The 15,035-nt window shown below is 44.4% G+C and overlaps 2 protein-coding genes across 4 annotated transcripts in view; both read left to right on the forward strand.

Annotated features, from left to right (window-relative positions):
• Window positions 1-5,645, forward strand: part of jph3b (junctophilin 3b) — a 38,874-nt gene extending 33,229 nt beyond the window's left edge. Inside the window, exon 6 of the mRNA XM_031875697.1 lies at window positions 5,461-5,645. Coding sequence (XP_031731557.1) covers window positions 5,461-5,541 — 81 coding nt within the window. The 3' untranslated portion in view covers window positions 5,542-5,645. The remainder of the gene's footprint in view (window positions 1-5,460) is intronic.
• A 3,553-nt stretch (window positions 5,646-9,198) lies between these two features.
• Window positions 9,199-15,035, forward strand: part of zcchc14 (zinc finger, CCHC domain containing 14) — a 30,203-nt gene continuing 24,366 nt past the window's right edge. For all 3 annotated transcript variants that reach the window (XR_004213784.1, XM_031875701.1, XM_031875702.1), the window contains exons 1-2: window positions 9,199-10,537; window positions 12,676-12,900. Coding sequence is in view for 2 of the 3 variants with exons in the window: in XM_031875701.1 (XP_031731561.1) it covers window positions 10,043-10,537; window positions 12,676-12,900 (720 nt within the window). In the remaining variant the exon portion in view is untranslated. The remainder of the gene's footprint in view (window positions 10,538-12,675; window positions 12,901-15,035) is intronic.

The following is a 15,035-nucleotide window of genomic DNA, read 5'->3' on the forward strand; positions in this document are numbered from 1 at the left end:
TGTGTGTGTGTGTGTGTGTGTGTGTGTGTGTGTGTGTGTGTGTGTGTCTGTGTGTGTGTTTGTTTGCAGCCGCAGAGAAGCAAGTGAAATTTGTGTAAGACAGGTTCACAGCACACAAAGATACTATCACAGTCTGATATATACACTGCAAACACCATGCTAACACTGGGGCTGCTCACACACACACACACACACACACACACATACACACGTACACACAAAGGACCTCCTTTTACCAATCAATCAATCAATCAAACTTTATTGATATGGTGCTTTTTGCGCAAGATTGCAATACAAAAGTGCATTACATAGAAACAAAAAAGAAAAGCGTACTTTCTTTTACCTTATCCAGTATGAAGCCTCGGTACTGAAATAGCACTGCACCTCTGTGTCCACTCGATGACATGAACCAGTCGTCATCATGGAACACAGAAATGAACCTGCGTGCATCCCAAAGGCTCATAGTTACAGGAACAACACCTCAGTCAGACGTGTCCCCAGACGACCAAGCCCTTCATGGCCCACAATAACAAAAACTATCATGACGATCAAGAGATCTTGAAAGTAACAAAATAGAATTACATTAAAGACGAAGGAACAGGTTCGTGGACACACCAGTAACTGTAAACTAAAAAATAATATCTTAAGGATTCTTTGCTGAAAAACGTCAACAGATTGTGATGCCATCGTTAACTCCAGATAGACATTAAAACCTGCTTCTCTATCGGTCTTAGTGGAAGATCATGGAGCAAGCGAAAGGCCTGAGCCTATAATGAAGGAGCAGATTTAGCAGGGAGACGTCTTTAAAGCGTGTTTGACATGTTATCAGTCGCTGCTCCAGTGAGGGATATAAAAACCACAGGCAGAATCTTAAAATGTCTAAAGAAGAATCGACTTTAAAACAGGTGTATGTATACATAATATGTCCTCGCCTGCTGACTCTGGTCAGCAGACACGCTGCTGCATTTCGGCTGGTCTGCAGTTTATGTAAAGCTGTCTTAGGTGGGCCACAAAAGGAGGCATTACAGTACTGTAGTCAAGCCTGCTAGTGATAAAAGCAGGGATAGGTCTTTTGGCATCTGCGTCTGAAAGATGTGGCTGTACTTTTGCGGTATTTCCTAAGACGATGAAAGGCAGTGCTGGTGATATTAATATGCGCAAGCGTCAAAATTCAGATGAGGATCAAAAAGCAGACCAAGGTTACTGGCTTGGGGCTTGATGTTTAGTGTCAATAATTTTTAAGTAACTGCACAAGTTCTGTCTCAGAGCCTGTGTTCCAATTATGAAAACTTCTGTCTTTGATCAGTTGTTGGAAAGTTTGTGACATGAAAGAGCGGGTGGTGGTGTAGCGTGTCATTTTCATGCAGGAGACCGGGATTTGCGTCTCGTTCCCCAGACCTGCACTGCCTAAACCTGCAGAATTGTCGAATATTTGCATATGGTCTGCTTGGCAATGAAAATGTGGTCCTAAAATGGAGCCTTGGGGCATCCCACAAGTCAATATTAGCAGAAGATTGGTCATTAATGCCTTATTTTCACTGCATGGTTCGCTTTGCCTCGACTCACTTTTGGTCCCAGGTCCATTTCTCTACTTTGTTTTCCTATGATGATAGTACCCCCCTCGCTGCAGAAAGGATTCTCAGGTGATCGTCACAGTGACAATTGTCTCTGACAAATCAGTGGTCTGCAGTGTTTTAACTCCACCTTATGGGCTCAGCTCGCTTGGAACTTCAACCAAGGTAGAACCAAAAAAAGTACCAGTTACTGTTTTACTAATGAAAAAAACAAAAAAGAGCGAGTCGAGTTGAGTAATTTGTGAAAACAGCTGCCGCTGCTGAGAGATGAGAGTACAACTGAACAAAACAGTAAATCTGTAGGCAATAAAACAAAAGATTAGAAGAAGAAGAATAGTTTGGTGAGTCACTGCGAGCAACCTTATGAAGTTATTCATATAAAAATGTGAAGCACCATAGTTAATATAGCTTTCCAATGAATTTTCAGAATAATTGTTTGAAAATGGCCTGAAGGATATAAGTTACTTTTCTTTAAGCGATGCTTCACAGTGGCAGTTCTCAGTTCCAGGGGACGCCAGTAAGCAGGTAAATGATTTGTTTTTTGCCAGCACTTCATCCTCAGGATAATAAGCATTCTGTTATAAAAGGTGTTTGGTTGGGTCAAGGGAGCTGGTGGGGAGATTAAATTGCATCTCTCTATTAACGACAGCAAAGTGGTTCATAGTAGTTTCCAGCAAAGGGAAAAGAACAACAAATGGGGGCTTACACTGTTTGTTCTGTGATTATACTTAACCTGATCTTTGTTTTCTCTGAAGAGTACTGCTCTGTGCTCTGTGCATTTTAATGATTTCCCCCTTGGAGGATTAAGAATAAACCGGCTCTGTAAGTAAATAGTAGTTGTTTAAAAAAAATTGGTTGCGAGTTCAGCAGTTTTGACAGCAAGTCTGCATTTTTACTTCAGGATTGAAGAAATAATGGTAGAAATGCTGATTTCAGAGTGCTGTACCAGTCTTAAAGATGAAAATAGATTGATTTAGAAATAGATTGATGTAATACAATAACATCAATTACAACAATTATCAAAGATAGTAGGAGATTTTCCTAAAATGAATCAATGTAAACAGCTACATCTCCATACATTTCCTTTAAAATGATTAAAAAAGAGTTCACACATGTGTGGATGGATTATTGAACAGGCCTACCAGGCACAGGCCCAGGGGCCCAAATGTTACTTGAAGAGACGCGTATACCAACCAGTAAGGGATTCAAAATGTCCATAAAGAAACATTAAATGACCACAAAGAGACACACAAAGAGACCAAAGACTCTACAAAGATATGCAAAACATCTGCAAAGAGACCACAAAGAGACATGCATTGACTATGAAAACACAACACAACTACAGAGAGACTCAAACAAAACTACAAAAAGGGGCAAAACAACCACGGAGAGACATAAAGCAACTAAAAAGGAGACACAAAAGGACTACAAAAAGAGGCAAAGCACCTATAGAGAGATGCAAAACGACTGTAATAAGGGCAAAAGAGCCACAGACAAAAAACAGCTACAGAAAGACCAAAACAATTACAAAGTGACACAAAAACAACTACAAAGAGATTCAAAATGACCTTAAAGAAACATAAAACAACCACAAAAAGACACAAAAAGACACACAAAGAGGCCAAGGCAACTGCAAAAACCACAAAGAGACATCCATTGACTACAAAAAGTGACAAAACAACCACAAAGAGACTCCAAACAACTTCAAAAAAAGCCAAAACAGCCACATACAAAATATAGCTCCAAAAAGACCAAAACAATTACAAAGAGACACAAAATGAGCACAAAGAGATACAACAACAACAACAACAACAAAAAGACGCTGAACAAGAGGTGATAGGTCCTTTTGCATGTCTGTGCCAGGGGGCCCTTTGTTTCATGCAATCTGTGAAAATGGACATGCCGTCTTACTTAAGTCTCATTGTTTTTTCCTCACATTGAGGGCCGACTTAAAGGTACTGTGTGTAGCATTTCGGAGGATCTATTGGCAGTAATGGAATATACTATTACTCAACTATGTTTTCATTGATTTCAGTGTCATCACCTGAAACTCAAATTTGTTGTGTTTTCATTAGCTTAGAATGAGAGCGGGTCCTCTTCACAGAGTCTGCCATGAAATGATTAGACTCAATCAACTCCATAGTCCTGTAGGTGAATCCTTTGAGACCAAAAGACCAAAATACGCTTCATGTAAATACTTGTAAAATGTTACATTTCCCAACAAAGGAGACTATTTGTGAGGGATTCTGCGTGGGGTAAAAAAAAAAAAAGAAAATCTGCTGCATTGATAATAACGTCAGTGAATATACTAGATTCACTTTCACATATTTACCCAGAGTGGACAGGTGGTCAGAAAGGCTGGCCTTCACCCACACGACCCAGGTTGTCAGCCAGCATCTGCTTAAGTGTCACTGAGCAAGACACTGACTTCCCGCCAGCTCCAGGCGTTCTGCAGCCGAGCTCGCCCTCTGACCTGACTCTGTCAGAGAAGATGGGCCTCCCCGCGGGACCAACGCGGGATTGTATTATTTATCTTAAGAAGCAAAATTGCTCCTTCATCGTTGCGCTTCGTAACACGTATCACCGTCGCTGCCGGGTCTTATCTCCACGCGCTGCAAAAGACACAAATATTAAACAGCGTAACAATTTCTTGCTTTTTTTTTGTGACATTTGTGTTAGATGTGACCATTTGTATTCATGTTTCCAGAAACCACCAACACAAAACAAACCAAATAACAAGAGAGAGAAGTACAGTGGGATATCTTATTAGATTGTCTGAGGAATTGGGTTGACATATCTAGTAAGGATCTGCCCCCCCCATTTATTCTATAGAGTGCTGCAGGGATAACATATTTTTGTAGGACAACCCCCCAGAAGTTAGCATCACACTGGCTCCATCGACAAAAAAACAATGGGATTTTTCCATTTGAAACATTGCCAAGCTTTTCCCTTAATCTTTCAAACAGCTCGAGCAACATTGTTTTGAAATGTGCTGAATAGATGCAAGTTGTTTTCGTACTTGCATGCTATTTCTAAAGGAATATAGGCTGGATAGAGAAAAGAAAGAAAACAAACTCTGAAGAGACCATCAACCACCCTGTGGCTGACAACTCATACTCCGGATTCATTAGTTTTAGCACCACACAGCAGCACTAAAGTAAAGTATCAACATGTATTCAATAAAGGACAACATTGCTGCTGTCAGGTGAAACCCTTGCTAGAGCATTGTGTGTGTGTGTGTGTGTGTGTGTGTGTGTGTGTGTGTGCGTGTGTGTGTGTGTGTGTGTATCTCTCTCTATATATATATATATAGACCCCAGGGCTGTATGATTTTCAGAACCAGTAAAAAAGGCTCCTATAGCGGAAGCGACAGTTTCCAGAATCCCCCTGACAGCCGTGGGATTATTGACGTGCCTGCAGTTATGCAAGGTCCAATAAATGTGATATTAAAAGTGTGAAATTATTTCAACACAACAACAAGAACCCTTCAATCACCGATAACTTCATATGAACACATTAACACAATGGAGGACAATCCTCTACCTTTATGTTTAAAAAGAAACAATTGGTTTGGTCCTTTAAATTGTGTTAACACACAGAAACTTACCACCTTATATTTAACCACGAGTAGGTTTAGACGTTTGCGTTTTCTTTTACTTTCTTTCCAATGAATCCCCTAATACTGCATAGCATGTTTATTATCATATTAATGTCCAACTGTGGTAATAAGAAATGTGTTGATTTGGTAAATGGATGTCTATAAATGTGATCAGTTGTGTGTATTAGAAGGTTGGATATACTGTCTGTATGAAAACAGCCTTGTGAGTGTGTGTGTGTGTGTACGTCCTGATTATTGACACTCTCCCCTTTCCTCTCTCCTACGCAGGCCTACAGCTCCATCCTGGTTGTCATGGTGATTCTGCTCAACATTGGAGTGGCTATTTTGTTTATCCACTTTTTTATTTAAAGACAGCACCGCTTTCAGAGTCAGCCTATCTATGCTACAAGAACTATAAATTTCATGTGAGTATTACGACGAAAACCTGCAGACCCCCCCCCCCCCCCCCCCCCCCCCCCTTTCGTGTTCCCCAGCAGGAGGACTGCTACAGGCTGAGGGCTCCACCGATATTTGGGCTAAAGGTAGCTAACCCGTGGCTAACCTCAGCTAAGTTTGGTCCTGCCGTCGGGAAAAAGAGATGCTGGAGTGCATAGCGAAGTGGACAAAAGAGGGGGTAAACCAGTCCTGGACTGTAAGGAGGCGATATAGTCCAGAAAGTGGACTTACATGAGCTCCAACAGCTCCGCATAAAGACTCAAGTGGGCTGAACCGGTCTGATCCCCGGGCCTTGAGAGCTGCATTACAGCGAGATGTCTGCTTCCACTGTGCAGACAGGACTGACGAGACAGACTTTTCATCTTCAAATCATAGTTTTCAACAGATTTGTAACTTACAATTTATTTATTAACATTTTGTTTTCTCTCATGTACGATATGTTGATGAATATATTCTTTATTTTGTAACCCTCCAGCCCTCTTTATATAACTCCTGCCTCTTTGGTTCCTCCGCCTGGCCCGGATGTTGTTACTGATGGTTCAAAGTGTGTGTGTGTGTGCGTGTGTGTGTGTGTGTGTGTGTGCGTGTGCGTGTATGTGAGCTGGCTAGTCATTGCTTTCACCACATCCGTCTCGATCATCCGTCCCCGCGCTCTGATATCTATCTCCTCTCATTCTCCATCACGTGTATGATGTGCACGTGCTTGAAATGGGTTTATTTGAGCAGAATGTGAGCGTTTTTTCCCCCATACAATGTGTGTTTGAATTGCAGCGTGCGTGGTCTCCCCAAGTAGCTCCGTGGCCTTTTGCGCTTCTCGTGAACTTCACGAGAGCTGCTCGCCGCTCATCCACATCTAGCTCTTTGCATTAACTGACGTCCCTTCCCCTCCCACTCTCTTCCCACCTCCACACGCACCAGTCAGAGGACGGAGCTCCCTCTGAGTCAGTGGTGGTGGTGGTTCAAGATAGGCCCTGTCCTCGGCAGAGCGCTGACCCTACTGTACCAGTGGCAGAGGTATTCGGAGGAAGTACTGCATCCACCGGAGCCCAGCCTGTATGTGTAACACCAGAAATATGGCTTCAAATGTCATACTGATAAATCAGTGTCTCCCCACTGCTTCTGTCAAACACATTACCTGAAGACAGCGGCAACATCTTTTATACTATACTTGCAAGATGTCTGAAAACTAAAAAAATGCTTGTCGCCACCTGCCTTGCTTTTGTAGTGCAAATTGATAAAAGTACAAAAATGCATGCATTTGTACTGTCATATCTTAGTCGTGAGTTGAATCTGAAAGCAAGGAGAAGAAGAAGAAGAAGAAGAAGAAGAAGAAGAAAAAAGCTTTAAGAAGCACATGTGACGTGCTGCGTTTTGATTGGAGCAGTGTCTGGATAGGAGGCTATTTGGTACCCATGATGCTGAGACAAAACAGCAGAGTCAAAAAGAAATCTTCTTACGGGCTGCGATTGGTCTTTGCTGAGTTAAATGAAACCGATCGCAGAGTGTGTGAGTGATGCTCCGAGTGGCTTGGCAGGAATTAAGTGTTTGGAAGGATTTTGGTGAAATGATGCAGGTATAGGTTGTGGCGTGGTAGCGAGCAGTGGCCAGGATCAAAGTCAGGATTTACCGCCTCCGTTTATCAGCTTCTCCTCCAACGACCCCAGACCCTCAATGACAGACAGACAGACAGACAGACAGACAGACAGACATAAACACCAGTCACAATTTGTTTTTATAGCCAAATGAAGACACCGGGTTTGTGTGTGTGTGTGTGTGTGTGTGTGTGTGTGTGTGTGTGTGTGTGTCTCTCATACCAACCAGCCTGTGTCTGTTAGCATGCGCGCACATGATCGCTCATCGGACTGTGTGAACATGTGCGCGCATCATCCTCCTCCTCCCTCCACGTGATGCTGACTGGATGGCCGAGCACGTTGCCATCGGTAACAACTTCCAGCGGGGCAGAGAGGTTCGCTGCTGTTTTTCCTGTCCGACGCAGCGTTCCTTGAAACTATACGGACTGGAACCCAAACTTGGCTCATTTCTGGTGTTGGTCCCCCCCTCCCCCCTCCCTCCCATATTATTACAAGAGTACAGTCTAACGTGCCTGCACCGCGAGAGGCAGAACAATGTATTTTTGTTTCATTTTTTTTGGTCCCAGACTGAAAAAAGGTTCAAGAAGCTCTGCTGTATGCCATCAGACTGGTGACGATGCCCTGCATCACCCTGTTAGTCCGCAGCATGCTACAGCATGCCAAGCTCTCTCTCTATAGTTTGACTCTCTTCTTTCTTTCTCTCTCTTTCTTTCTTTATTTCTTTATGTTTCTGGGAATTACTCTGTTTTGTTTTTGAGTTATGTGGAGAAAATAATGAAAAGTGTTTGAAAGAAAGTGACTCTTGGCTCTTGTGTTTTTTAAAATCTTTCTTCGTGTTGCTGTGTTGTGTCTTTACAGTTAGTTTGTGTGTGTGTGTGTGTGTGTGTGTATCAGGCAGCATCCCTGATGCAGAGAGGGAGTGGCACGGGGCTGGTTAAGAGGGAGGGGTTCGGTTACTATAGCAACCTTAACTGAATTTTCCTCCGTCAGTGGAGGGGCGTGGTCTGTGTCGGGAGGGGGGGCGGGGTTTACCTCTCGAGACCAATGTTCTCAATAAGAGTGAGGATGGGGGGACAGGAGAAACTAGAGAAGGGCGGATGAGGGGAAACGAGGGGTAAGACGTGGATGGAACAAGTACTTCTGCGTTTATTCAACATTTAAACATCTTTTGAGGGGGATGTTTCCATCATCTGTGACGAAGCATGGTCAGGTGTCCCGATGGATGCAACACCACACCCATCAGCAAGTGTCCTGCTGCATCAGGTTTCAACACGGACATCTGCTGCCATCTTCTGGTCCTCGATGTGAATTACACAACAGCACCCAGGGTCCCTTGATTCGCACAGAGGAGTGAACTATAAAGATACTATTTAACTGGTATGAATCATTGCTGCTGCCACCCAAGACATAGAGTATTTGAATCATTACAGGGGCTTTTGTGACTTACCAGCCGGACTTCCATCCTCTTGGCAAAACTATATTTCAACAGAATTATGTTATACCCTTTGATACTCAGCTACTTATTAACGACAACTCTGGTAATAATACTAGTTCTTAAATTTTGTGTATTTATATGTTTGTAATTTTAAGAGTCAGTGGTAAACGTCCTGGTACTTTCTAATAAGACTTTTCATATTTCCCTCTAAAACTCAAAAAGTAACAAACCTAAAAGTAATAACTGAAAGTGGTTGGGTGTATACCATAGCTTTCATACTAAATAGATTACATAGCATCAGTTTAACGTGTAGGCCTGTCTGGTACTTTAAAGCTCCAGTAATAAAGCTGAGATATGTATGAGCGCATGAGAAAAAGATGTGCTATAGCAAGGCAGCGGATATCCCTCTGAGCCAATCACGAGAGAGGCCTCACGTGCAGACTGGTCTCGCAGCCAATCAGAGAAGACATTTCGGTAAGGTGGGCTGGTCTCGCTGCTAATGTTAATGTTATACACAGCTGTTTTTTTCCTGGATTTCGAGACCATGACAGAATGCAGGGAGCGCAGAACAACATGTTGCACTAAATTCATTCACGGACCCCCGAACAGTCGTTTTGAGTTTTTTAGTTTTCTCCACAGCAGCGGTTGTTAACGTAATGTCTCGGAAATGTTTTAATATTATTTTTCAACGGCAGCAGCAGCAGTTTCATGCCACACTAGTTCTGTTTTTAAACTTAAACCTAGCATAAACTTGTTAGCGGTTCAGCCGACTGCTCCTCGCGCACATTTGAGGAAAACCATGAGGACGGAGGAGCAACGTTTACAGGAAGGGATTGTTGTGCCGTGTGGGACAGCAGAGCGGGGCGGCTCCGGTCACAAAGTCTCTCCGTGAGCGTCTCCTTGAATGGGGCGGTGTGTTTTGATCCGCTCTGCCATCCTGCAAAAAGTACCGTCGGGGGAGTAGGGCGGGGGGCAGCGGTCCGACCGGCGGAGAGGGACTCCTGGCTGCTGGGGCTGCGGGCTGAACACAAAGCCAGACCACTTTGGATTCATATTTGGGGAGATTATGGTTCGGAAAAGGCCTGCCGCTCCGTCGCCGCTGGTTCTCCAACAAAGGAAATACCTGTAGCATCTCTCACTTCAGCGCTGTGACCGCCGCGGAAACGGAACACGGCGTCAGTCGCTAGTTGGTGAAAGTTGACAAGTTAGCTCTCGACTTGGCCAACTCGAGAGTAGCGCTCCAGCGCAATTACGCGCGCGCGCACGCAGGCATACACGCGCGCTCCCTTTGTTGTGAAGTTTACTCTCCGTTGAAAGTCTGCCGTTTCAATTGCACGCATTTTTCAAAACCCTCAGCTCGAGTTCCATTGGGAGTGGATGTGTGAGGATGGTGGAGAGCCGGAGCAGCGTCCAGAGGGAGGGGGTGTACCGCTGGTTCTCCTCCCTCACCTCCGCCCAGAGAGCCGAGTTCCTGTGCGGCCTCCTGGACCTCTGCGTCCCCATCGAGCTCCGCTTCCTCGGCTCCTGCCTGGAGGACTTGGCCCGCAAGGACTACCATTCCCTCCGGGATGCGGAGATCAAAGCCAACAACCCCGCCGACCTGTCGGGTCTCACCAACATCACGGACGAGGTGGTGCGCAGCAAGCTACTGGTGTCCCTCGCCCTGCTCGGCGCGGATAACCGGGAGGCGGCGGGGGTCCTGTACCGGACCCTGACTCACATAGACACGGTGATCAATAACTACGGCTTGGCGTTGAACGACGGGAGGACCGAGGAGCAGTTCCTGTTGCTTTTCACCATGGCCTCTCACCACCCGGCCTTCAGCTTCCACCAGAAGCAGGTGCTGAGGCAGCAGCTCGGCCAGATCCAGGACATCCTGCAGGTGAGAGGGACGCTCCAAGGGAAAAGCCTCCAGGAAGTGCACACGGTTATCAGGAGCAGGGGTAATAGAAAAATCATTGAAAAAAAAGAACCCCTATTCAGTCACTTTCAAGGGAAAAAAATGTGCTTGGAATAATTTAAATAATGTATTTATTCTAGTAGAGTGAAGTGTAGAAAATACTTGGATGCCAAGTCTATTTGTTAGGAATAAGTGCCACTTTTTCAACATTTAGATCTGATGCATTTAACTTGTATAGATTGTCCCAATCAGTTGCCGACACATTTGTTTACGGACACGGTCTGTATAAGGTGATTAAAAAGTCTCAACATGTTAAAAAACCTGTACACATGTACTGGCTCCAAAAACGGTCCCGTAAAGTCTCTTGGGTGTGAATGACATAAACAAAAAAACAACAGGTAGTGAAAGTTCCACTCCACGGCTGACTGAGAACATGCGGTTACCCACTGTGGGAACAAAAAGGTGACATGAAAGAGCTCATAAAGCAGGCGAGATGACCTCATGGCGAACATGCTGCAGGACGTTCCTCTGCCGTGAATCCTCATCTCTCTGACAAGGTGTCCGCTCCGGGATACGACAGTCCCGTAAATTCAGAGCACTGGGCGTTGTCAACCATTGCTGGGATGCTTCTTGAGTTATCACCATGTCCGCCCATCCATCAGGCCCCGGGGCCACAGGTGAGTGTTTTTCACTCGCTCAGAGGAAAGGAAAAGTAGCTTGTAGCAGGTGAAACACGGGGTATTTTCAGGCTTTTCTGAGCCCTGGCAGAGGAAATACGTTACAGCACACTGACATGTTAACTACACACCAAAATTACAGGTGAGACGTAGTCAATGACAGGCTGCCAGTTGACACAACAGACCTCAGTCATGTGTCACTCAGAACAAAGCAAGTTGCATGGCCAAAATAACCATTTTCCTTTTTATAGTTCAAAAAAACATACTTATGGGTTCTCTATATGATACTCGGAGTCTTAAAATAGCCTCAAACAACTATTTGCTACGTAAAGATAGAGCGGAGTAATGTGTAACTGCGCAGAGAATGAAGTGCCTCCCTCTCTGGGTGTGTTTTTATCCGAGCTCCTCTGTGCTTTGTTGACATAGCCGGGCTGGTCTGGTGTGATTTTAGTGCATGTGAGCGTGCCCGACTGGTTATCTCATGACCGTAGCTCTGCACTGCTCTCATACGGCGGTAACAGCTGATAATGCCGCCCCCGACCGATGGCGTTGCGGGCGCCAGTTTGCCGTTTGTTTGCACTGTTAGCACTGTAAAGCAAGAGTCCACACGGCCAAAGCGACATAACACCATCACACACGGCCCTTGGCGGGGGTTCCATGCTGCATGTTTTCGCCTGTCCATGCACATCCAACATTTTCTACGCCCACGCGTATGGGCGTGGAAAATGGAGAACTTTGAGGAGCTTTGGGAAGAGATGGTGGATTGTTCCTAACATAGTGTAATGACAGAGGCACTGGAGAAACAAAGGCAGTCAGGGATGTTCCATTCATACACAAATAGGATTTTCAGCAACAAATTTGTTTCTTTTAAGGTGAAAGCTGGGGTGGGTTGTAAATGTATTTGTTTAAACTCTCATTACATCCAGACAGCAATCAATAGATTCAAATAAATTGACCTGCCTGACCTACCTGCCTGCTTCCTCTTCACACTCCTCCCAAGCTGCTCGCTTTACAGCTGTGAGTGCTAACAATAGACATGTTCATTGTTTACATTTATTATGATCATTTTGGAGGAGTGTCTGTGGCCTGAAGGAAGACGGTCAGTGTTGCCGTCTTGGCGACTTTCTTGCTAGATTAGCAACTTTTGGAGCTAGAGATGCTACTTTTAATGGAAAAGACTTGGCAACACAAGAGTTCGAGGATTTTTTTAAAATGTGCTCTTGCTGGTTTGTCCTACCCAAGCTTTAAGTGATGAGTCCATGCTCCTGTCACCTATCACTACGCTGCATTTCCCCAGTTTAACAAGTGGGGTTACAGGACAGCAAAATACCTTTTTATCACCCGCGATAAAAAAGATTTCAGATAAGTAGAAAATGAGATGACACATCTTACGCTGGCTGTGTTTGCCATTTAACATCTTACTGCACATGTTGGTTGTTGCAGGTGAGCACGGGAGGAGGAGGAGGAGGAGGAGGAGGAGAGGCTCAAGCAGCAGGCTCTGTTGGGGATCGTCCCTCTCAGCCACATCACCACTATCACCATCAGACCGGGTCCCTGCCACTGGCCTCATCGGCCCCCGCTGCCTGCTCCCCGCCCGCTGCCAGCGCCACCTGCCTGCCTCCATCCGCCTGCCAACCCTGCCACACACACTGCACCTGCTGGCACAAGGTAGGGAGCAAAACGGCGGCTCATCGGTCTTGTGTCATTGCCTCTTTTTTTTTTTTTTTTTTTCTTTTTTTCTGACTTCTGTCACTTTTTTGCAAAATTGGTGATTCATGGTGTCTTCTGCAAACGGTTGGTGTCACGAGAGTAGTATGAGTAGTGTTATGACTGATTGATGCAGTCATATAAATGGTTTCATCAGCGTTATATTATTTGTTTAAACAAAAAGCCACACCATCTGCCTCTGGCAGCAGATTGGTGGTGCTGTGTTGTGCCATTCGGCACCATCCAGACAACGATATGATTTCCTGAAGCAGCATCTTTCCCTTTTTTAAAGGAATGCTTCACCATTAAAATGACTACTCACCCCGTTTTACCTTGAATTCTTAAATAAAACTTTGTTTTTCTCGCATGCCTCCATGGTGAACGTTTTGATAAATTGAAGTAAATGGGGCTTCATTTAACAGCAAAACTATATTTAAAAAAAAATAGGTTTACAAACTCTCACACAACTTGTGCCGTATAATACAAGTCTAATTATCCAGTCGTATGCTCACTACTTCACAAAAACATGCTTCTTCACTAAAACTTGACTATTTAAAATGTTTACACAGAAACCGTCTCACGCTTGCTCAGGCGTGAGACTGCGAGGTGTTTTTAAATTTGAATCTTTTAGCGAAACTCAATGGGTTTGGGAATTAGTGAGCATAATGAGACTTCATATACTTTAATTCATCAAGACCTTTCACTCTTTTTGGATCCTTCGTTCACCGCGGATGCGTTCAAGAAAACCAAAGTTTCCTTCAAGTGACACGAGGTGAGTAATTGATGTACAAATGGTCATTTTGTGTTCCTTTAAGACTCTGTTGTCATGCTTCCCCGTGATTGGCTCTGCTGTTTCAGAACGATGAGAGCACTGATGTGACTGGCTGATGACATAGTTTTCAATCACCACACCCTCAATTTACATTCCACCTATTTAACTATTGTTCTGAGGCTGTTAGCTAGCTAAATCGCTAGCAGGTCATTTTGGCCGAACATTCCATATTATTCAACAACTCTGCTGATGCTAGCTTTCACGCCAGCTACATGTGTTAGCAATCGCGAGTTATGTGCACAACAAGATAGGGTAAGCTGACAGGTCGTCAGAGATGATAGGAAGCTCAATTAATTAAATCAACATGTGTAAAAGGCCCATCCGGTCCATCAAGTTACTCTCTATTACAAAAAGAGAGTCGCTGCTTGATGGCTAGAGCTTTGCCAGTGTCGCGCTAACACACACCAGGTGTTTTGAGTTGCAAACATACACGCTTTTCATGAACTGGCTCCAGATTGAACAGCTGTTGCGTAATATCAATTAGGAAAACAAACAAGAAATGCAAGGTAAACATAAGACGTGATCAAAATATGATTACTAAATTGTTTTGAGAAAGATTATAGTAAGGATTTACTTTAGACACTATCTTCTGCTACGCTAAATGTGCGACTGAGACACCATGAAACAGCTCACTTTCTGCTTATCCCAGCTCAGTTTGCTTTGGTTTGCAACAAGATCAGTGGTCAACCATAAAAGTCCAAATATTTATAATAAAGGCAAAGAGGACAGGAACAAAAAGACTGTATATGGTCCCTCTGTTGGGATGAAAATCGGAGATCATAGGGGGAAGGGAGACATGGGGATTTCCCAATGATGCAGGGAGCTAAGTGTCTCATTAAACCTCTGTTACAATCACATCTGGGATCAACTTGCCCAGAGCCGGTGAGGGGTTATTCAGGCATGAGTAAGAAACTGGTCTGAGTCCATCGATGCGAGCGAGATTGCGAGAGACGGGAAAAGAAAAGTTAAAGAAGCATAAGGTTGGGTGTTTTGTTCCTCTCTTCATTCACACAGACGTAGACGTACACACAGAGGCAGGCAGGAATACTGTCTGAACGTGTGTGAGCAGCGAAGGGAAAGTACCCGGCTCAGAGTGGAGCGTTTGTATTTAGTGTTTTGTTGCCCTTGGCTCCTGCTTAGTGCAGGTCAGCACATTTCTCTATGCTGAAATCAACCCTCTGTGGTGTGTGTGTGTGTGTGTGTGTGCGTGTGTGTGCGTGTGTGTGTGTGTGTGTGTGTGTGTGTGTGTGTGTGTGTGTGTGTG

The sequence above is a fragment of the Anarrhichthys ocellatus genome, unplaced genomic scaffold (genome assembly GCF_004355925.1).
Source record: "Anarrhichthys ocellatus isolate YVR2014 unplaced genomic scaffold, GSC_Weel_1.0 scaffold93, whole genome shotgun sequence".
Classification (NCBI taxonomy): domain Eukaryota; kingdom Metazoa; phylum Chordata; class Actinopteri; order Perciformes; family Anarhichadidae; genus Anarrhichthys; species Anarrhichthys ocellatus.